This window comes from Nyctibius grandis, chromosome 10 (assembly GCF_013368605.1).
Source record: "Nyctibius grandis isolate bNycGra1 chromosome 10, bNycGra1.pri, whole genome shotgun sequence".
Taxonomy (NCBI): domain Eukaryota; kingdom Metazoa; phylum Chordata; class Aves; order Nyctibiiformes; family Nyctibiidae; genus Nyctibius; species Nyctibius grandis.
Window position 1 is genome coordinate 19,498,220 of NC_090667.1, and position 22,498 is coordinate 19,520,717.

A 22,498-nucleotide genomic window follows, 5' to 3' on the forward strand; every position below is an offset into this window, starting at 1 on the left:
CGATTATACTTATGTAGGAATTTCAGAATTGGAGGCATACTTTGTTTCTGAAGGGCGATTATATCAGTGACTCTGTGGAACTTAGTCCTTGTTAATTGTTACTTACAAGACTCCCAAAATAAAATCCTGAGCTAGCAGAGTTCCAGCTCAGTCCTAGCACATGCTTTTATGTCCTGGGTGTAATTTTCTTAGCACAAACAAGTAAGAAATTGTGTCAGATCTATAAAAATAGCACCTTTTCAATCAGGTATTGCATTTGAAAACAGGAGTGAAGTTGTCTTTAGCATGTGCCTGGTACCTGTCTGACTCCCTTTCCAATATGCAGCAGGAAAATGCATGTTGGTTCTTTGGTTTCTGCTAGAATTTTCTTGCTGTTTCCTCTTGCTGCTCTTTGGTTTACTGATGGCACTGTATACTTGGTGGACTTTTTTTTTTTCACCCTACCTTGTACTCTCCTCAGTAAAAATGTTGGAGTTGTTGCTTATCACCTGTCTTGTAACACACGTGGCTTTTCTCAACTACTCTGTCTTGATTTAGGCATCTGTTCAACCTGATACAACATTCAGTGATATTACATGCTAGAAATTACTGTACAGTTTTAAAACCTTGGTGGTTGATATGTATTTCATAGGTGCGTAATACCATAATTAAATGCCCTTTCATATTTAAAACTGATCTCCTTCCCCCAGTTCCTTGCGTGCTGATGATTTCAGAGGACCCCTTCAGCAACCAGGCTAAATATTTTGTGGGCAGATCTTTACTACATGACTTTCAAGTGCTTGAGTTTGCAGCAGGTGCCACGCTTTCAGGGTAGCATTGAGTATGTAAGATAAGTTAAGGAGGCTTTTGCATGTGAGAACTTTATAAATGAAAATCTGTGTGGCCTCTGCTTTCCCAATTAAGTAGAAGTTCTAGCTTTTCCTGCTTTGGCAAAAACTTTTTGTCACAATATTTTTAATGTTTGGGGTTTTTTTATTATTGGTAGTTTAAAGGAAGAGGACTAATTCTACTGTATGCTCTGAAGGTAGCCTCAGCTCAATTGAAATACTTTTCCTGTCTCTGTCTTCCAACCACTTGAAAACCTTTTACAATATTTTTTCAAGCTGTTCAGCTTAGCAGTTTTTCTACTTACAAACCATATGGCCTCATGGTTTCTGTACTAGATTAATCTATCTTTGTCCTCTTTATGCTGCTACTCTCCAGATTTCTCCTCACTTGCCATTTGTGTGGGTTTTTGAAAGGTTGTATAGCAAGATGTGGAATGGCCGTCTTTATTTGGCAGACGGGGAGCAATGTGCATCAGTATTGTGAAGCATGAAGTTGTGTACGTGGGGATGAAGAACACGAGCCCGAAATACACACTGGAGTCTGTAGGACTGTGATTCCAGTCATGGTTCAGTCTCCTGAATGTCAGCTCCTGTAGAAGCCTTGAGGCAAAACAAAACAAACAACTAACCTCAGTGGTTCAATAGGGAAATGCTGAGTGTGCATCAGAAGACTTTTTTGATAACTAGCACACTGATAAAACTGCAGGTGGAGTGATCATGTCCTGTGAGGTTGTCAACAAATTTGAAAAGTAGGCTAATGAGAGGATTTGGGAGAAGCCAAGTGAATTGTTGAAAAACTAGCAAATAATTTTTGTGCTAGAAGGCTTAGAAGTTAAAGTATCATATCAGTGAGAAATTTGGAAGTTGATTTTAGCCCTTAAAAGCCTCTGTGGGATATGGAAATTGAGTGAAATTTCAAATGAATTGAATGAAAGAAATGGAAATTGAAGAAGGAACTCTAGAGGCAGCAGATGGAGATGAGCACAAACCAATGTCCAGATGATGAAGCCAGATACCAGTGCTGCAAATGAAATGCAAGTTTCTTCTGACTGTAAGGGTTATTGATCATTGGAATGGTTTATCTGTGGTCTGCTGGATTGGCTATTGCTGGCCACTGTAAAGCCATGATGGTGGATTTTTCTAGAAGATGTATTTTAGCTCAGACAGGAGTTACCTAGAGAGACTAAAGTTGTGCTTAAGCAGGAGGACTGATTCAGCAGTCCTACCATGCAGTCTCATCTTCAAACCTGTGAAATTATTTTCTCAAATCGCTGAACTGTTGCATGGTTAGATGAAGTCTTTCTTTGCTGTAGTTTACTCCTGTATAGATTTTGTTGATGACATGTAACTGAATGTGTTTATCCCTGTCAGGAACATTGCAGTGGTGATCAAAGGGAAGCTGCAGGATCTTGGCACCTTCCAGTCCAGTGTTTGTTGTGCCTATGGGGAGCAAACTGAGAGTAGTTTCAGTGGTAACCTACTGAGTAGTCCAGGACATTTTGGAAGGTTCGAAGTCATGAACTTCAAAGAAGAAATAATATTTATCTCTTACTTCAGGGCAAGGTGTTGGGGCCTCCATTTCCAAGGGAGCAGAAATCACACACTGTGAGAGACAGCAGTGGAGGGGAAGGTGGCTTTGACTGGTCAAAGTCTGCATGTTCCACAGAAACCCGTTTTGGGGCATTGGGGATAAATACTTGGTATCCAGGAATTCTGTTGTCACCTCTGTGTGCAAATGAGGCAATCTTGTCGAGAGCCTACAGTATTGTGGGGTCATTAACAGTAGCTTCCTGGGCTTAAAATGGGAAGCTTTCAGAGAAAAACATTTTTCTTAACTACTGTCTGTGCCTTTCATATTTTGAAATGAGGGGGAGCAGCTGTGCTTAGTAAATCCTTAATCTTTCTTTAGTTATTACAGATAGATGAGTAACTTGTAAAATGTAAGAGTGCTTACAATTTTTATCTTCCCAAGTGTATTTGATTTTTGTCTTCGTTTAGCCTGCACCCGGGGCTAAACAATAGCAGTTTTTTCTATCACCCAATGTCCCTTCCCCAAATGAGGAAGGGAATTGGGAAAAAGAGAGGGAGACTTGTGGGATGAAGTTAACCAGATTTAATGAAATGAAGAAAATCAATATAAATGACAACACAAAACGGACAGAAATATACTCCCCCACAAATCACTGGCAAGTTGCTCCAGGAATTGCAACAACAGACAGGGAGAAGGGAGGAGAGGTAAGGAGAGCAGAAATAACCCCCACCTCTTCCCAGCAAACCCTCTCTTTTATTGTGAGCTTGATGTTAATGATATAGAATACACCTGTGGGTCAGCCTGGGTCAGCTGCCCTGGATTTAACTTCTAAGGGCCTTGATCACCATGGCTGGCCACAAACTGAAACCAAACCCCAGTGAAACCAGGACAGATTTCTATTTTTTTTCCTCCCCGCTTGGAAAGCTGTTGGCCTCTCTTTGTTGTTTTACTTCTTACATGATCCTTCCCAATTTTCTAACAGACATTCACTCAAGATCCTTGATGACTTTGTAGGTAGACCTTTCCCCACTCTGTGCCTTATCTCTTATCTTTGCTTTCTGATCCAGTTTTTATCTTCCCCCATAGTTCTTAGCTTTTCTGTGTACGTAGGGTACTATTGAAGTACTTCTTGGACCCCTTCAGTTGCCATCTGGCTCTTGATTGTCTGCTGCCTCTATGCTTCTATTGGAAATTTTGAAATCCCTTAAGAGGCCGTCGTCCTTTTCTTTCCTCCGTATTAGATTTTCTTCATATTATTTTCTGACTGTCTTGTCCTGTTCTCTCACTGGGGTCAAACATGTCAAGCAGAGATGCTACATTTTCAAGTCTAGCATTTTCTACATTGCCCTTCTTTACTACTACATAATTCACTTCTACTTCAAACTTTTAAAAATGTGTTCTTAATGGATTTATAGTCTGTTGTTAGCTTCATTATTTTATTCTTGACCCTTGAAACTCCTGCATGTGGAGCATGAGTCTGATAATTGTTGCTTAGTCTAGACCCTCTTGTTCTCTCATTGATCTTATCTTTGTGTCCAGGTAGTCTTGAGAAGTTCCCCCTCCAACGTGTAATGACCAGAAGGTTGTGTATTGTCCCAGAAATGGTTGTCTTAATTATTTCGATAGATCTGCTCATTCTTGCCAGTATACTTTCTGGAATACTTTTTTGGTTGTACTGGCTGGTGGTTTGTTTTTTTTTTTGTTTTTTTTTTTTTTTTAGCATGCTTCAGGTTTAGACTGCATTTGCAGTTTGTGTTTTCATCTGGAAGCTCCTGTCTTTCTGTATTTTCTTTTACTTCTGTATTTCTTTTACTGCTATTATATTTCCAAACTGGTAAGGCTGTCCAGCTGTTCTGCCTCCTCTTGGCCATTATGGCTTGTTCTTTATCTTGTAGTTTTTGCTCCACAGAGGTTTTCCAAGACCGTTTTCTTAGTAGCACCTGAGCTGTGAATATGCGTTTTTAGTTTGTATCATTTGAGGGTCACATTAAAAGAGATAAAAGAACAAGCTAAAGCTTGAGGATGCTGTCCTCTGCTGGTGCTCTGCTGTGCTTTGGGTGTATTAGCCACCGTTGTGCGGTTGTTGGTGTCCTGCCCCTTTTTGCATTCAGTTTTGCATGTTTATTTGGGCAAAGATGGAGAGAATAGACCATTTCCCAGTTAGCTCTTGCTATAGAAAAATTAATTAGTATCAAAATAGTTTCTTTAAGCTTATTTATGTGGTGCTATCTTGTGGTTTTGCCTTTTTTTTTTTTTTTTTTTTTTTTTTTTTTTTAATGGAGCCAAAGCTGTCTATGACAGAACACCTTAATTTTAGTGCCTTTTTGGTCTGTTGGAACATTGTGTTCTTGTTCTTTTCTGGACCAGGAGAGTAGTAGTGTGGAATAGCTTGGGATTCGCAACCAGATAGGCTTGAGGCTTGTGAACTTTTAAAATCCGTTTCAATGTATCCAGTCTCAAAATGCTGAGGATTGCTATGCACACCGCATGTACATAGCGGAGTGTCTTGCCTCCAAGTTGTAGTTGTACAACAATACAGTTGTATCAGCTAGGCTCAGTAACACACTATTTGGTGCCCACCCTGGTTATCTTCTTACTAATTAACATTCTGTTTGAGTGGGTGGGCTGGGTTTCAGGTAGGAGAGGACTGACTTTTGCTTTTTAATGCAAGGCGAGTGTTTTGGTATTTGGGGATTTTTTTACTTGCTTGTTTCAAGGTGGTTTACTCATAAACTTAAAGCTCGCTTCCCTGTCACTCATGCCATCTGACTTGCCTACTTATTTCAGTCTGGGACCCAGATTTTGCTTTAAGCAGGAATTGTTGCTCCTGCTTCTGATACTTTTGTCTGAGGTTTCTGTTCCAGACAAGTGTTTGGAAGTGTGATCACACAGATCAAAGCAGTAAATTCTGTGTGTGGGACTAACTGTAACATGGCAAGTCCTTGGAGTTTTGCGGGAGGTGCGGCTGGGGGTGAAAAAAGTAGTAGCACTGTTTCTGCGTCTTTTTCCTTTCTCCCAGATCGAGCACTGCAACTAGCAGAAACTTTACTACCTCTTCAAAATCATCAGCAAGTTCTTACTCCTCAGTGTCTGCCACTTCTGTCATTACTAATGGTGATAGCAGTAACTCCTATGGACTGAACAGCTCCCACCTGGGCAGGGGGTAAGAGCAGGAATGTTCTTTTTGTTTCTTCGTCCTTCGTGTGAATAATCCTGTGCATTCTTGCCGGTATAGAAAAGGAGTGTGATGGTGCCCTGTGAGAAGTTCTGCTACTCTTGCGTACCTGTTTATCAAACTTTGCTTTTGAAACTACTGTGTTCTGCTATTCCTTGCTTGCTTGCAAAAGGAGCGCATGTTCCAGAGCTTACTAACTACCAGGGCGTTGCCTGATTTTGAGGGGACTAGGGGTATGAGGGAAGGGTTTATATTCTTTTTTCCATCTGCCATTGTGGTAGAAGCCTTTCCAGGTAGAGATAATAATTTTGTTATTAGCTCTTACAATATATGATGTAGACTCATATAGACTCTTGCTGCATTAGGATAGTGTGCTGTGTACTTGTAGACAGATGAAATTAATGTGTTACGAGCCACAAATTAATAATAGACTGTGTAACGATAAATGTTTCCAAAGTTAGCACATATACTTCACATTCCTGGTATTCACTGTTAGCCTCTATGAAGCAGGAGAAACATGTAGACTGGTTAAACAATTTAATGAAACAGTTTTTTGACTTGTATTTGATGTAACTCTTAAGCAGTATTGAGACTTGGTAAACCCATTGTGGAGTTCACTGTGTTGTCTTTCTTCCAGAGGTTCTGAATTTGTCTGTAACTCTTACAACTGCAGGGACAGTGCTTCCCTGTCACAACCTGGACTCTGTGGACTCAGTAACCTTGGAAATACCTGCTTCATGAATTCTGCATTACAGGTGAGAATTAGAAAGAGCTTTCCTTAGAATTAAATAAGAGAGCAGTTCCACAGAGATCGTGGATTAAAATCTGTGGAAAGAAAAGCATGTTTTAATGTGATTCAATGAGGAGCCTGCACCTGGAATGAAAAAAAAAAAAACAACAAACCCCCAGCAAAAAACCCCCAAACAAACCAGTTCATATTTAGTTTGGCTTATGTGTAACACCTTAATACTGTACTGTGTGTTACAGTACTAAGAACTGGATCTGAAATACATGGCTTCTGAAAGGCTATGGGGGAAGTCATACGAAACAGATGCTTAACTGTAACGTAAGGTCTCTGTGCTGTGCTCTGACAAAAATGGGCTGGTGTGGAGGGCTGATGTTTTGACTTGCATGGGCTGCATAAGCGACATGAGCAGGTCGCTGCATGCAGTTCTGGGGTCCAGGTTTAAAGATTCTTGAAAAATTAAGAGTATGAAAAGCCACAGGAAGGGTTCAGGGTCATTTTTTTGGCTGTTAAAGTTGTAACAGTTATGCAAACCTAATAATTATTAGTATACTTATTTACCTTAATCTCTTAGATTAATTTGGTTCATTTTAAAAAACGCAGAAACTTGTTAAGGATAGTTGTTTGCTAAGAAATTCAAACAAAATATGAGCCAACTTGTATGAACTTTGATTTAAGCAATGGGCAAACTCCTAATGTGGTACAAGTGCTATGTAATGACTTCTGTCACTCTGGTAGCTTTGAAAGCTAGAACAGGTCTTAAAATAACTACAATGCGTTATGCATGTGGTATTCAGGATACCACAATAAACTTGGACTGCCTTGCTTTTTTTGTTTGACATGACTTTATTTTCAGTTGTATTATGGTAACCTTAAACCACATTGTTTTCTTGAACTTTATAGCAAAGAGACAACTTTTAAAACTAATTTTTATTGTCAAAATAACTTAATCCAAACACACTTCAGTCTCAATTTTGGATGAAAACTAGTCATGTTAAGGACCAATTTCTTTCTTCTATTTACCATTAGGCTTTAATTTTCTAGACATCAGTCTTTCAAATGCAAATTCCTGCCTTAATTTTCGGAAGTTGTTGGAATTTTGTCAGCAGCAACCTCCCAGTGGGAGGTTGGTGTCAAATGATAGCAGTCTATAAGCACTTTAGTGTCACTTACCTGGAGAAAGACACTAACACCTGGGCGTTGGAACTGGAAAAATTTGATAGGAAATAAATTCCACAAGGTACACATCAAGGCAGTGAAAGTGGAGTTGGCTAAAGGGCAGGACTACACTTTCCTGACTCTCTCCAGATTGCCATGTATAACTGTGCTGGGAGGTCTGTGTACCTACACCTGGCTGGTGAAGCACTGTACAGGCATCTGCTACGGGTCCTGAAATTTCAGGCATTCAGAAAGAGCCCAGTTTAATATTTTCTTGATACTACAGTGCCTTGAAGCCCTACTAATTTTGGTCATGTCTCAGACTTGGCTCTCTTTTTGTTCACACATGTCTTGCCTTACTTATCCAAGTGCTGCTTCTTGCTGTAAGCTTTGAGTCCTGGAATTACTGAATTGTAAAACTAGCACAGGAAGTAGTTTCCCTTTGTGTCCTGAGGTTTATGGTGATTTCCCAGGAAGTATTAAATCATTACCACGATACACTGGTAATAAGTATATAAATGGGAGAGTAGATGGGGGTGATATCCTTCCTGCCTTTAAACTTTACGGACTTTCTGATGGGTTTTTTTTTTAACGGCATTTGGTTTTTTGTAGGACAAAGTATAGCTTGTGTTTCACCTCAAGGAGGAACAAGGACATCTCTTATTTTCACTGTTCCTTATACTAGGATTTCAAGGTTAGAGAGTGAATATGTGATGTAGACTTGAGAGCATTAAGGTGACATCTCTACAGACCTTCCTGACCTGTTCTGTGCAGATTTCTTTGTAATGCATTGGTAAGGTAGCCTACCCTCCCACCTCAGTAATGTGTGGAAAAACAGGTCTGTGTACATTAATTATATGAATTGGTTAGTCTTGGCAGGACTGTGTTTGTAATCTTTATTCTTCTGGCACTTGCAGGCTTGGTTTTTTTTGTCAGACTTCATTACACCAAGAGACTCTACTCAAATTGAAGTGTCGGTGGAAGTTACAGAAAAATTGAACAAAATGTGGAGGGACATAATACCAAGAGCAGATATGTTCATTCCAAAAGTCTGTAGGTTTTTTCAGAAGGTTGTTTGCTATTTGCTTTCCTGAACTATTAAATACTGTAACTTTAAATGACTGCTTAGAATTATTCTGCACCAAAGGAATGGAAGGTGATAAATGTGATGCCAATTTTAAAGAAATTTCTGCAGAAGAACCAAGGAGCTGCAGACCAGTGAGCCTTATGCCTTAAGCTAGATAAACTAGTAGAAACTTCTCCAGAGGGGAAGCTTACACTTGGAGGCAAATACACTGTATAGGAGAGAAGTCAGTGTGGCACCTTCAAGAGAAACCATGTTTCAGAAATGAGTCTTTTGAAGGATGTGGTCTTTGGTGTTTCTTTTTTATTTCAACCATGCTCACAGATTTATTGTTCTGTGCAATAAATTCATTTTCTTAATGCTTTTTCAGTGTCTGAGCAATACCCCTCCTCTGACAGACTATTTCCTGAAAGATAAATATGAAGCCGAAATAAACCAGAACAATCCACTGGGGATGAGAGGAGAAATTGCAGAAGCCTATGCAGAGCTCATTAAACAGATCTGGTCTGGGAGACAGTCTCACGTGGCCCCACGTATGTTTAAAGTAAGTACTCCATGTTCTTGTAGCATAGCTCTTTGACAGAAGAAGAGAGCTAATATGCCTTCCATATATTTTGGTGTTATGAAAGCAGTAATGACAGGATTGCTTCAGTGTTTCACTGTTTTATGTAAATGCTTTTCAGGGTACAGGGAGGAACTTGCCAGTGAGTAGTGTCATACCCCGGAATTGGTTACTGCTCTTTAATGTTAAACGCCTTACTTAGTAAATGACCTTCCAGCCTGAGAGCTGTTTTCAGATGCATAAAATGATCTTTGCTACAAAACTAGGCAAGGTCATGTGAATTGCTAGCTGTGAACTTTAATCAGTGAGAAAAGGTGTGCAAGTTATACATTTAAAAAATGAAATTATAAAGTTTAGAGCAAAATGCATCCCCTTGTCTATGTTATCTATTGATGCAGTGTTCCAAGTGCTTCAGTGTAAAGAGCTGCTTTCAGCTGAAAAACTGCAATGTAGCAGTAGTGTATGAACCCCTAGAAAAATTGTAACTATGTCTTTTGTTTTAAATATAATGCAAAGATGCTCCAGTGCAGAACAACGTAGTTAAAGCATCTGAGGAACACTAAGAGTTTGCTTCTGTAGTGAAGAATAACATCCCAAATGCATGAAATAAGCAATGACCTGATATTAATGTAAATGTGCATCCTGTCACTGTTCAGGTTTTACATGGTACAGTCTTGAAGCTGAGGGTATATGCTTTTGAGACCTGGAGCAAAAGTCTTATGGATTACAGAAATCTGTCCTCTGTAGAGTCATGGGTAGTTCTGAGACAACAAGGTTTTGTTTAATTTCTGTGACTTGGAGTTGCTGACACATCATCCACCACTATTAAAGTTGTTCTGTAAACTTCTGTTCAGAGGAAATACGTGAATCTGTAGTGGACATCAGTAAAAGCATTTTAATGTGGGCTGGTCTTGTTTAAGACTGGAATAGGAATTACTCTTTATTTCTTAGTACAGTATTACTTGTGATTTTTCTAACAATTGGTGCTGATTTAGTGACAGTGTTAACTATATTATATAACCAGCCCTTCAGTTTGGGCTCCCTTGCAGTTGTCACCTTGAGCGATTAAAATGTACTAAGCACAGTTCTGCAAGTCTGTTGGACTCTTTTGTGTTTATGAGAAAACTAGTGATGGTCACTAGGACTGACCACTCCTTCAGCTAATGGTTGGTTTTCCTGTGGGACCCCTTTCTATTGTTTTTTAAGAAGCAGGAACACTAAATGACAGTGTTGCGAGACAGCACTTACGAAATAAGAGGCTGTATTTGGGTGTGCTGTTCCTGGCCCTCGCTAGCTCAGACTGTTACGTTTTTTAGCTTCATATCACAATTCTTTTAGAATAGTTAGAGATTACTGTGGTGAGGATTTTAGTCTTAGTTTTATGCCAGTTTTGTTAGTTCATAAGTATCTTCTGCAAGCATTTTCAGTCTTGCAGTCCATCTGCTTCAAGATACTGCCTTATACAAAGCCTACATTGGGAACTGTAGGTTTCTGAAGTAGAAATTAAAGTACAAAATGCATCAGGCAGATAGGTTTTGTGTACTGATTGTTTGCAGGTTCCTAAATTAATATTGATAACTTGGATTTCTACCTTCACAGCACTACATGCATTCTTCCCTCTCAACACTGTGGGGGGGAATAAAAATAGTTGGGAAAATTATTTTGGCACCCTTACTGCATTAGCATCCTAACATAAGGTAGCATGGAGTTGATCTCTGCAAAAGCCAGGCCGTGAGTGTTTTTATTCCTGTCTTTTACACATAGGTAATGCTCACCCCCCTCTGGCTCTTGTCTTTGTGTTTCAGACACAGGTTGGCCGATTTGCTCCTCAGTTTTCAGGATATCAGCAGCAAGATTCCCAGGAGCTCTTGGCTTTTCTTCTAGATGGCTTGCATGAGGATTTGAACAGAGTGAAGAAGAAGCCCTACTTGGAACTGAAGGATGCCAATGGCAGACCTGATTCGGTATGGTGCCTTTTACTTGAGGGTAGGGCGGGTAGTGCTTCTGAGGGAGTTTAATTGGATTTTGTGGCCTTCCTGCTCACAGGCCACACAAAGATACTCCCTACAAAGCAGTGTACCTGGGAGGGGAGAACCCTGTTGTGCTTTATGGCCCAGCTGACTCTTCATGACACCTCGTGGCACTTAGCTATCGTTCTGCCTTACAGCAGAATGTCTGTTCTTGTACTGGTGTGCAGGAAGATGTGCTTATGGTGCAATACTGATGTGGTTCTGCAGTGGAAAGGAAGGAAGTTGATCTTGTGACATAGCAGCTACCTAAAAGTAGGCTGTAGTTACTATCATAACCTTTCCTCCTTACTGCTCAGGCCCACCTCTTCTTCCAGGTAGACAGAGCAGCAGCTTTCAGCATCAGTCTGAGGAGAGTGCTTACTGTGCAGTCCATCATACTTGCATGTGGATTTGAGTGGGACTGGGAGCATTCTCACGTGGATATGCCAGGGTTGCCCCGTGAATAAGGGTCTGAACATGTGCCCTGGGCATGGGGTTGTAAGCAGCCATTCCAGTGTCCCATAGCAGAGTGTCAAATGAAATGGGCTTTTAGGCCAGACTTCTCATGTGCTTCCTCATGGCCTCTAGACAACTGTAATCCATGAGCTAGATTTAAAACCAGGCTCAATAGGGTGCATGAAAGCACTGGTCAAGATAAGGAGAGAACCAAGGAATAAGTGACTTGGTACAGCCATGGTCCTGATGAATTCCTAGTGTTTGGTGAACTACATGCATCTTCTTAAGAGGCTTGACTTGATTTTTCTCCTTTCTGGTGCCATGGAAATGGGTACACTGATACTAAAGCAACTTTACATTTTATTTAATTTAAATTTTAATTTAAACACCCTTGGGCTCCAGTTACCTGCTGGAGGAAAGTAATTCTCTTATGCTGTTTTCCTGACAGCGGCCAGAAAAGTCTCTTCTGTTCATTTTTTCTTCCTACTCTTTCTCTGTCCTCTGTTTCCCAGTCAACAGCGATACGTGAGCCCCTTGCAGACACTTCTTTGTTCCTCTGAAGTTGGCAAACACCATGCTCACATTAGAATGAGACACATAATAGTGAAATGTCTTTCCCTAAGCAAACTTACGCTCTCCTGATCAGGCTTTTACCTCTTGTCACAGTACAAACAGCTGCAACATACTGACAAATGCAGAGTCCAGAGTAAATATATTAGGTGGAAAAATGCTTTAGGAGCCTCTGAAAACCAGATGCAATAATTTATATTTAGGAAGTGTATGTGACTAGTTGTTTTTCCTCTTAACGAGCCATAGTTTCATGTCTTTTGCCTTTTCTTGCATAATACAATGCATGTGGCAACACCACAAGAAGTAGTATATTTAATCTTTTTTTCTTTCTAAGAAATACTGATAATTGTGGGATGGAAAGGATGCCCAGCTTGCCTTCGTTTTATTTAGGTACTTCCCTCCCCCGATGTAGGAGATACACATTTCTGCCTGGCATCCATATCAATGCTAGTTATTCTGTTCCTATCTCAGCGTCCTGGTTAGCGACAGTAGCATTGCAGTGTGTGTATATCTATGGCACTTACTACACTTGAGAGAGATAAAATTCATGGTATCGTACCATAAACTAAAAGTCTCACATTAAGAAGAGCCTCTGATTGCATTGAGTAGTCAAATGCCAGTTATCAGATGCCCTTAGGTAGGGAGTTTATAAGTTGTATTGTGAAGGCCCTCAAGGGATTGTAATTTGTCTCCTTTTATACTTTCTTTGTGAGACGTGGACCATCATTTTCCAAGAAGAAAACACTCTCTTCTTCTTTCTCAGAAGCTGTAGCTGCAGCTGTCTTTCAAAAGCAGGGGGCAGCAGTCCATTCCTCATGGAGGAGAGGAGTGTATCTTGTTAGCAGCTTGCTGTCCTGAAGAGCAGCATGTAAGCCTGTCACAGTGTGTTATGCTGGACACACTGGTAGGACCCCCCCTTTATGTGAAATTTACCCGTCAGTATCAATTTTCTGAGTTTTCTTTGATCCCTATGCTTGCCATGCAATGGAAGTGTTTGTGAGAAATAACTTTTGATATTTTTTTTTTTTTTTCTTTTTATAGGAGGTGGCAAAAGAGGCCTGGGAGAATCATAGGCTGAGGAATGATTCTATCATTGTGGATATTTTTCATGGTCTTTTCAAATCTACTCTTGTTTGTCCCAAATGCTCCAAAGTGTCTGTCACCTTTGATCCCTTCTGTTACTTAACCCTTCCACTGCCCTTGAGGAGAGATCGTCTCATGGAAGTTACCCTGGTATATGCAGACCCACAGCGTAGACCTGTCCAGGTGAGGCATGTTGAAGACACAAGTTTCTTGAAGTCATCTGAGTCTTTCTCTTAGGTTTTAAAGTTGAGACTTTTCGAGTAATCTAAAGGACATTGATGTCCACCTTTGACTGAGGTAGGATGGGGTTTTTTAGTGTGAAAACTGGGAATTGAACATGCGAAATCAAGTGGCTTTGTAAAATCTCAGTTTTTGAGACTAGGGTGATGGGTCAGCTGGAAGTAGCTTACCTGTTCCTGTGATGAGATTGCCTGTGTGTGATGTACTGTTCCCTGAAAGCAGTAATGTGTTTGCATTGGTATGTTTACCTTGTGTTACCGTGCAAAATGTAACGGTGAAACTTATCTAAATGGGTAAGGCTCCCGAGCTGCTCACGAGGGTTTGTTTGTTTGTTGGTGTGTTTTTTGTGTGTTTTACTACTGCTGAGCCAGTAAAGCAAAAGACCAGCTGTTCATGGCTCTTTCATTCCCTCCAAATCCCTGCTTTGTAAGGTAGAACTGAGATCCCGAAGACCTTAAAGTGTGTGGCTGTGACCTTAACTTCAACAGAACTATAAATTCAAGGTTTTGTTTCCATTTACTTGCACTCTGCTTTGCATGGGTTTATTTTGCCTGGTGTAAGCATGATCTTATCTTTGTTTCTAGTACCGGGTCGTGGTGCCGATGATGGGGGCCATCTCGGATCTGTGTGAATCACTCTCCAAACTCTCTGGTGTTCCTGCAGAAAATGTAAGGATAAATGCAGCACAGTAATTTTGATAAGTGTTTGTTCTTCTTGAAGCATTTTGGTGGCTTAGCTTTTAGATGGGTGATAAGCTGAACTTAATGGAATAGTGACAAAACCCTGACAAGTTTGAATGCTCTTCCTTTGATTGTAAAATAAAAAAATGCATGAAACAATCTGTGTTTATTCTTATGCTTCCAGTGCAGTAGAGAGGTTTAAGAGAAGGGGCAGAAAGCTCATGCCCACCCCCAACACTTCTGGTAGTGTAGCTTCTTAGTACTGAGAGATGTTCAATGTCTGTTTTGGGTCCACCTCTTCTTGGACATCCTTTTAATAACAAAGGGATCAGGTGAGCTTCTCCAGAGGGAATGGTTTTGTAGTTGGTGGGGTATTTTCAGGATGCCAGTGTAGCACTTCAATTTATTTCACTTAATTATAAACGTCAGTGATCTGTGCCTGAAGTCTTAGCGTGTTGACGCTTTGACGTTGGGATCTTTGCTCTTGTTTCTACCAGGCTGACTTGCAGCTGTTGGAATCTCCTCAGTACCTCTGTAAAACCAGTCTGTCATTTGCTTTGTTTTTCTGATCCATCTTAACAAATACAGCTGATTAGCTGCTGGTGTCTGTTGTAGAAAGCAGCGCCGATGTTGGTGTGCTGAAATTCTGACAAAGAATAGGAATAAACTGTTGCTTGAATTTAAAGTTAGTTTGCCTAAATTTATGTAAACTTTTATTATAATCTCTTTGCACATATCACTTGCTGTTCTAGATGGTGGTGACAGACGTGTATAATCATCGATTCCACAAAATCTTCCAAATGGATGAAGGTTTAAATCATATCATGCCAAAAGACGACATCTTTGTGTGAGTAAAGTGGGAAGATGCCATGATGCAAAGAATGCTACAAAACATTCGCTTTGGTCTCAGGATATAAAATCCAATTTTTTTTTTCCCCGCTCTCAAAACCTAAGCCTTCCTGTAGATATTTGCATGACTTAGCAGTAATGCAGCACTTCACACGCTGACCTGTTTCTAGGAGTGGTGTTTAGTAGGTGTTTTCCTAACACAAAGGAAGTCGTGGCCCTGGGTAATAACAAACTTTTTGTTTGGTCAGAGTTCTGCAGTTTGGAACTTTCTACAAGTCTATTTCAGAGATAATAATCTATGTCTGGGTTACAGTTAGACTTTCACTGGCATTTTTAGGGAAGCTCAAGCTTGCTGTTCTTAGGCTCCAAATCAGCCAAAAGCCTTGGAGCTGTTATTAGGATAGCATGAAGTCTAAGCTGTGGTACTCTGCCTCTTCTAACACCCAACATAGTTATAGCACCGAGCTAACCATGACTGGGCATTCTTGTTAGACTCTTTGGCGCTTACACTATTTGTGTCTTAACTGTGGTTGTGAGGGATGTCAGCAAAGTTGAGGATTTGGTTGTGCTTGATGTTTTATGTGTGTGGTGAATGCGATGTCTCTAGTGATCTGTGAAATCTGGTGAGCAGAGCGAAAGTCCTGTTCCTCTATTGCGGCTGGAAAATGAAAAGTATTGCACATGAAGTGCAAAACGGACTTGGAGGCTCGCAGCTGAACCTGGGGCTTGTGAGGTCAAATCCAGCCCTTCATCACAAGTCCAGTCTTCCTCATGTGAGAATATTCCAGTTCAAGGGCATTTCTTCCGTAAAATTGTTGTGCCAATGTGAAGTCCTCCACTAGTATACTCTGATACAGTGTGTGCCTTTCACTGAGTGGGGTGCTGTGACATACTGCTTGGTGCTATTCTGTCGTGCCGGCTGTCATGACCTCGTTGCCAAGATGTAATGTCTGAATTTTTATGAAAGTTCTTGTCATATTGTTTTCTTCAATTGCAGCTAAAGGTGTGGTGAGTTAGGATGCCTAGGAAGGACATTTGGCTTCTGTGAAATCCGCTTTCTGAGGGTAAAGTGTTAGATTATATGTAAGTCTCTCCAAAGCTAGTAAAACATTGAAATAACAAGAAACGTGATATTGCAATGGTAATTGCAAAAAAACCCCTGCTTCTCTACAGGCATAACATGTTGCATATCCCTCTACAGAAAACAACTCTCTCTGAATCAGGTCTGCTCCAGGGTGGGGGGAAGCATTAGCTGAACTGCAGCTCCATGTGTACTTTCCTTTGCTGTCACCACTTCCTTTTGTGTGCAGGTGCAACTGGAAATGAGGTGATGCTGTGAGTCAGTCATAGTGAGTGAACTGACCTGGGTTAAAAATAACACTCTGAGGAAGAGGAGGGGTACCTGGAGGAAGTTCTGCTAATCCTGTTTTTCCATGTGCGCCCTCTAAGATGTTTTCAGCACTGTGGGGCAAGAGCAAGCAGCAAGGCACCAGGGCAAGAATTAGGAGAAAGCTGCTCATAGGCGCTCTCTTTAATGGGTGATGTTGCCAGGAAAAAGATATGTACAGTAATATTCTAACCAACAGCTAAAGAACAGCATTCTTGTATTGAAAGGGAGTCTTGTCTCAAAAATGCAAGAGAAACACTTGTTCATAAAGAGCAAAACTTCTTATTTAAAGGCAAATGCGTAATTACTTTTATTGTGGACAATCTGCTTATCTTGTCTGGTTATAAAAACTGCTCTTAGGTGTTCTAAGGTTTAATTAAATCATTCAAGAAATTATAATAGTAGTGTGAAAATTCTTAAATTCCACTCTGTTTCCATCTATTAAGGTCTTGTAACTGCTGAAGCAGGTGTGAAAGGAGGGATTGACAGTACATCAGTTTTGTGTTAAGATTGGTACAAGATGAGGTCAATCAGGGTGGGTCTTCAACTTGGGATTTCTGAACTGCAGGTTTGAGTGATTCTTTAGGGATTTTTACGTTTTTGCTGTTACTTGCTTGTACAGCCTGAAGTGAGCAGGCTGTGAGAGTGTAGTGGCACTGGGAGAAACTTAAAATTGTCACTGAAAGGACTGGGTTGAATTTAAGACTAGCTGTGTAGGTTTTTGATTCGTTGGGCTCTTGCCAACTGGCGACATTAAGGATTTGCTGAAGGCTTTTTTTTGTTACTGCATGTCTTATGTGTTTCTAGTATCTTACTAAGAAATTATGATTTTTCTTTAATTTTTCCTTGCAGGAAATGTTTTTAATTTTCCTTTTTATTTAGCCTGTGGTCTGAGGAATCCTTGGAGATCTCTGTGAATTAAAACTCTTCATTAAGTTGAAACTGGCTTGTATAAGTTTTTTTTCAGGCTTTCTAAGTCTTAGTCTAAGATAGTAAGGATTATCTGAGTTGCTTTTGGAGGGGTAATATTGTCTGTCTGGACTTGGTACATCATTGCTAAAAAAGTGCGTAACTTCAAAAGTAATGTGAATGTTTTTGTCCTGCTGGCTTTGAAACTTGTTTTCCAATGGGGAATGTACGTGTAGCCGTGGAGGTGCATCTCTGCCTTCTGCTTCTTGCAGAAAGGATGATTGTAAACCTGCTAGAGAGGACTCCTGCACAGAACCCCACCCTGGCACTTTTAGCTGTTGCACTGGCCCTTGTACGCTTTCCTTCAGTGCTGGGACTTCTCGTGGGTTGCATGCTTGCTTTTTTTCATCAGAAGCAAATGCCGCTCTGACTTGCACCTGCTGCCGCTGCCCGCCTTCGGGCTGGACCCAGGCGCTGCAATGCACACTTGCTTTGTGGGCCTCTTCTCCAAAACCAGAGCAGGAGCAGCCCTGTTCACTCCTCGTGTGTTCTCTGGTTATCTTGTTCCTTCTAGCCTAACTGGTTTAGTGTTCCTAAAATTTCCTTCTTTTTATGTTTTTAGCATGAAAACATAGCTTGTGCTTATCCTCAGTGCTGGTTGAGTAACGCTCAACATTCTTTCCTGCACCTTAGCTGGGTTAATATAACTGTGGAACTAGAAGATAACCTGGCTCAGGGTACAGGGCAGTGTTAAAATAACCGTTCTCTTGTCTGGTGTGGAGTGCCATGTTGCTCTGCACACAGCTCTCCTGGTGTACGCATAGAAGTGGCTCAAGAGTGGGGCAGGGGCGGATTAAACGGAAGCTTCTCAAGTGTTCCTCAAGCTCCCCAGTGCTACGTTTCTGGCAGAAGTTATCAGCGGTAACATGTTGGATCAGGGCTTGCTGCCTTCCTGAAGATGCTGTGTGATGCATGGCCGGCAATGTGGCAGCCTAGTGGTCATATGTTCAGATTGCTGCTGCTGCCAGCAACTTCAGGAGTTTCCAATATCTCAGCAACTTAATTACCATCTTAGATTACAGGCAAATATCTCACTGTTTATTAAATGGAGGAATAAAAAATATATCAAAAAAACCTTAGTCTTTCAGAATCTTCCACCTTTAAAGAACAAACTCACTTCCACTTGAAACTAAAAATATGTAATTGAAATAATGTATAGTTGAGAAATATTTTATTTCTCCAAAGTCAATGAAGAAGGCTTGAGTGCCCATGAAAAAGCATTTTGTTCTTTTGATTTTAAATCAAGGCCAATTCTTTAGAGAAGTGACAGGAGAAGACTTGGTTGTTATGACTTGAAGGATGGCTCTGTGTGCCTGCATAGCCCACAATATGTTTAGCTTGGAAAAGATCCTCTTGTGCTGACTGGTGATGTAGTTGTGGGGTGTACTGCTTGTTCCACCGTGTAACGTGTATCTCTTCTGTTCCTGAAATAAAACTATCTTTGTATTGGTTCATAAAGGGGAGCAGCTGCCTTTTATTAGAAAGTATTACTGTGCAATGTTTTACAGTGACAGTGTTTTCACCCAAAATTCACAATTCAAATAAATAACAAACTAAAAAAGATTCAATAAATCATGCTAACCCCTCAAAAGTTTATTTGCACTACATTTATACTGGATATTGCCACAAAATAAACTTCTGAGAAGACTTTCTAGAATGTTAAGTTGGGCTGACAAGATAGCAATTGATTTATAAACAAGGAAGAAACCCTCTGGAAGTTGCTTGCCTACCATGTTTTGAGAACAGTTTTTCCTTAGATTTGTTTGAATCACTTCATTGCCTTGTGCAGTAAGACTAAAACATATCAGTTTCTATTCTAGGAAAATAGAAGTAACAGAGAAGATGAGGTTTTTTAATAGCATTACTTATGTTACAAATCAAATAGGAAGTGGGCATCATTTCAGGATATTGTGCTCACAGTGCAGCAAAGCTCAGGGAGAGGTATGTCGGCTGTCAGCTGGGAAAAATAACCTGGAGAGGACATCTGGTAATCATGGTACGTTTTGCAGGGTGTGTTCTTAGGTACGAAATGTTGACCTAGAAGTGTTTAAAGTTGACATCTAATGTCCAACCTGGGATATGACTGAGGATTATTAGCTCATAGTTTGTGTTTAAACAAGAGAGGTTTTCTAGAATCAAAAAATCTTTTGTATTTAAACTAACATGGTATTCACTGTCTCACGTACTCAAACTCTTCCCTAATTCATGTCTTATTGATCCCAGTGCATCCTCATCCCTTTTATATACTGATCATCTGTTCTTATTTTCCAGTAACATCCAGTGGGAAGCCTTCCCTGTTGGCAAATTGTAATGTGTACGTCTCATTAATACGTTTTAAGTAGTTGAAGTTGGATGTAAAGTTTCTTTCACTGGATAGAAAATGAAGTGCAAAGTAGTAAGCAATTCAACAGAGTTAAATCAGTATGGCATATTTAGAAATAGTTTTCTTGTGTCCATTGTCCAAACTTACATTTTAAAATTGCAAACTGCTCAGTGGGTCCTATTGATTTTTTTGAGGTGTTTTCCTGAAGGATTTTGCTGCCTAGTCTTTGAATTTGGGTGTGCTCACAGGTCTTTTTGTTCCTTCCTGATAGCTACTCTGAGAGAATTATGAGAGAAGCTGTGATAAACTGGAGACAGCATCCTTCCATGCCTCGTGCTAGTGTTTAAATTATAATTTTAATTGTATAACTATTTCCTCACCCGAAAAGCACTCCTCCCGCCCACTGGCAGAAGCAAACCAAGGTTGTGGTTGTTTGCTAGAGTCTGAGAATGCAAAGAACGAGTATGTAGTGATGGGGGCAGGGGGGGCTATAAGGCCGTCAGGCTCTGATTTCATGAGCAGCTGCCATCAAATTGTTCCTCTCTTCCTTGCTGTCCTTGTTCCCCTCTAAACAGGACTTTGCTTGGAGTCCAGCAGGTCTTCTGCCTTTGATTTTGCTGGGTTAGTAGGTTGTGTCTGTTCTGGGTGGGCTTGCAGGAGAGCTGGAGCAGAAGGGGCAGGCTGTTCCTTTTTCCTGACTGGAGAGTGATTTGATCAAATTGGACTCCATTTGGAATTTAAGCTGGATGGACAGTCATTGGGGGGAAAACCAAATATCTGCCCTGGATAGCTAAGATGTATTTTTCCCTTTCAGCTGCTCAGTTTCTGGCTCATCGATTCTTGTGGTGCATTACCTTACCTGTTGTGCTCTCTGATAGTGAAACTTCAAAAAAAGAAACGTGAATGTTACTGGGCTACTTGGTATTTAAGTGACTTCAAGTAACTCTCATATGCATCCCAAAATGAACCTGTCTCCTTTTATGCAAAAGGACAAAGCTGTATGTTTTCTTCTCCAGGTCACCTGAAAGGGGAGGAGAATTTGGGGCTAGAATTCTCCAAGCCCGTTCTTTCATGAGGTTTTGCAGTCATCTCTTTCTTACCATGACAGGCTTGGAAATGTAGTGTAGTCCTGATGCGAGATGTGTTGATATTAAGCATCAGAGAAGAGGTAAGATGTTTGCAGAAATAAAGGCGTTTGATATAAGACCTGAAGCAAGATCGCTGGCATGATGTGTAGGGGCAATGCAGCCAAAGAACGGTGGGACTAGCCTGCTTCTCACAGCGTTGTAAATGTTTCTCTCAAGGCATGTTGTTCCTGTGAAAGGGCAGGGAGATCTGTGGCAAATGATCAGGAAGTCACTTATGTAAAGGTGGTCTGCAAATCAATTTGACGACGTTAGTTCGGTGTTTGTGCTGAATGCTCTCATTCTCCAGGCTAAGCAGAGAACAGCATTCGGCACATAACCGAAATGCTTACTATTTCTTTTTCTTAGGTTCTGTGAAGTCCTGCCCCGCTAGGACCTCCGGCTCCCGCTCCAACGTAACACCCACGCATGCACCATGCTGGTGATATCACATCACCCAGGGATCCTGCTGGAGCTTGGAGCCGGCCTACGAGGGGTCAAGTAAGTACCACTTGAAAACAAACTCCACAGCCCAGTTCAAGGGTATCACTCTTAGTATTTCTTCTTAGTTCTTAAGGCCTAAGAAGAAAAACATTTGATGGATGAACTAGATACCCCTGTTCTCTTAGCCTGGCTAATGGGGCATATAATATAACGTGTATTGTTTACATTGATGAAAGTTTCACAAATTGATTTGCAGGTCACCTTTAACCTATAAAAGTGTGCATATTTGAATAAGATATATTTACTTTGCCATGCATACCATGTTTTCTGCCTTCTCTTACAACATGCTGTGTATTGTGTTTAGATGAGTTCATGGTCTTGAAAAACCATGAGTGGCTGCAGAAGTGTCAGGTTTGTTAACGTGACTGAGGCTACAACAGTTACTGAACTGAGTTAGTTAGGCCAGCAAACCAGCTAGTCCAGTAGTTTTACATGAAATGTTTGAGATGTGCGAGATCTTGTAGCAGACTGATCTAGGAAGCTTGTTCTTACTTGCTGAAATTGGTGTTTGCTTGTCTGAAATGAGGGTTTGTGTCCTTTCCAAAATGAGCTTGTATTTTTTAAGCTTTGGAGAAATCTTGCTGGTTGAATTCTCTCATCCTTTTTAATCTTTCTCTTCTATAAGACTGGCAAAATCCTGTGACCAGCTTCTACAGGGGAAACTACCTGTTGTCTGAAAACATACATTTGCAGTTTCTTATCTTGTAGTTTACTTGTTTGTATGTGTTCTGGTATTAGGAAAGAAAGTAAACAGATTAGGAGTATTTCCACTTCCCAGAAGAGATCAGAGTATGTGCAGCATTTTCACCCAGGTTTTTTTCCAGTCCTCTGTTCATTCGTATTGCCAACTTTTGAACCTATTGTAATTTCACGGCAGCATCTCTGGGTTGGTGTGCAGTAGTAATCCTGTTCAGATGGATCTGTCAGCTTCTGCAATGTCATTTCTTTCTACCCTTCTCTGTTCACTTGCAAAATATACTTCTTTTCTTGGTTGTTGCTATAGACTGACTTGTGACCCACGTTGTGTTTTCCAGCTGGAATTAATATCATAGATCCCAGCACTTGGGAGGGAATGTTTCAATAACATACAACATATATATTAGCCTGGTGTATAGCTCAGAGTATTTTTTTGCTTTCAGTGCCCTTTCTCATAGCTCTGCCTTGTCTTCCTCTAGCTTTTCATGCTCCTGTGCACTTGCTTAACTTTAGTTTGCAAGGGAAC

At 40.6% G+C, this 22,498-nt stretch overlaps 1 protein-coding gene across 3 annotated transcripts in view; it reads left to right on the top strand.

The window, feature by feature from the left end:
- The window catches only part of USP4 (ubiquitin specific peptidase 4), a 43,755-nt gene that overhangs the window by 11,014 nt on the left and 10,243 nt on the right, over window positions 1–22,498 (top strand). For 2 of the 3 annotated variants that reach the window (XM_068408781.1, XM_068408784.1), the window contains 7 exons: window positions 5,378–5,521; window positions 6,171–6,288; window positions 8,891–9,064; window positions 10,888–11,046; window positions 13,159–13,383; window positions 14,025–14,108; window positions 14,873–14,967. In XM_068408781.1, the coding sequence (XP_068264882.1) occupies window positions 5,378–5,521; window positions 6,171–6,288; window positions 8,891–9,064; window positions 10,888–11,046; window positions 13,159–13,383; window positions 14,025–14,108; window positions 14,873–14,967 (999 nt within the window). The remainder of the gene's footprint in view (window positions 1–5,377; window positions 5,522–6,170; window positions 6,289–8,890; window positions 9,065–10,887; window positions 11,047–13,158; window positions 13,384–14,024; window positions 14,109–14,872; window positions 14,968–22,498) is intronic. The other variant, XM_068408783.1, reaches the window with a different exon arrangement.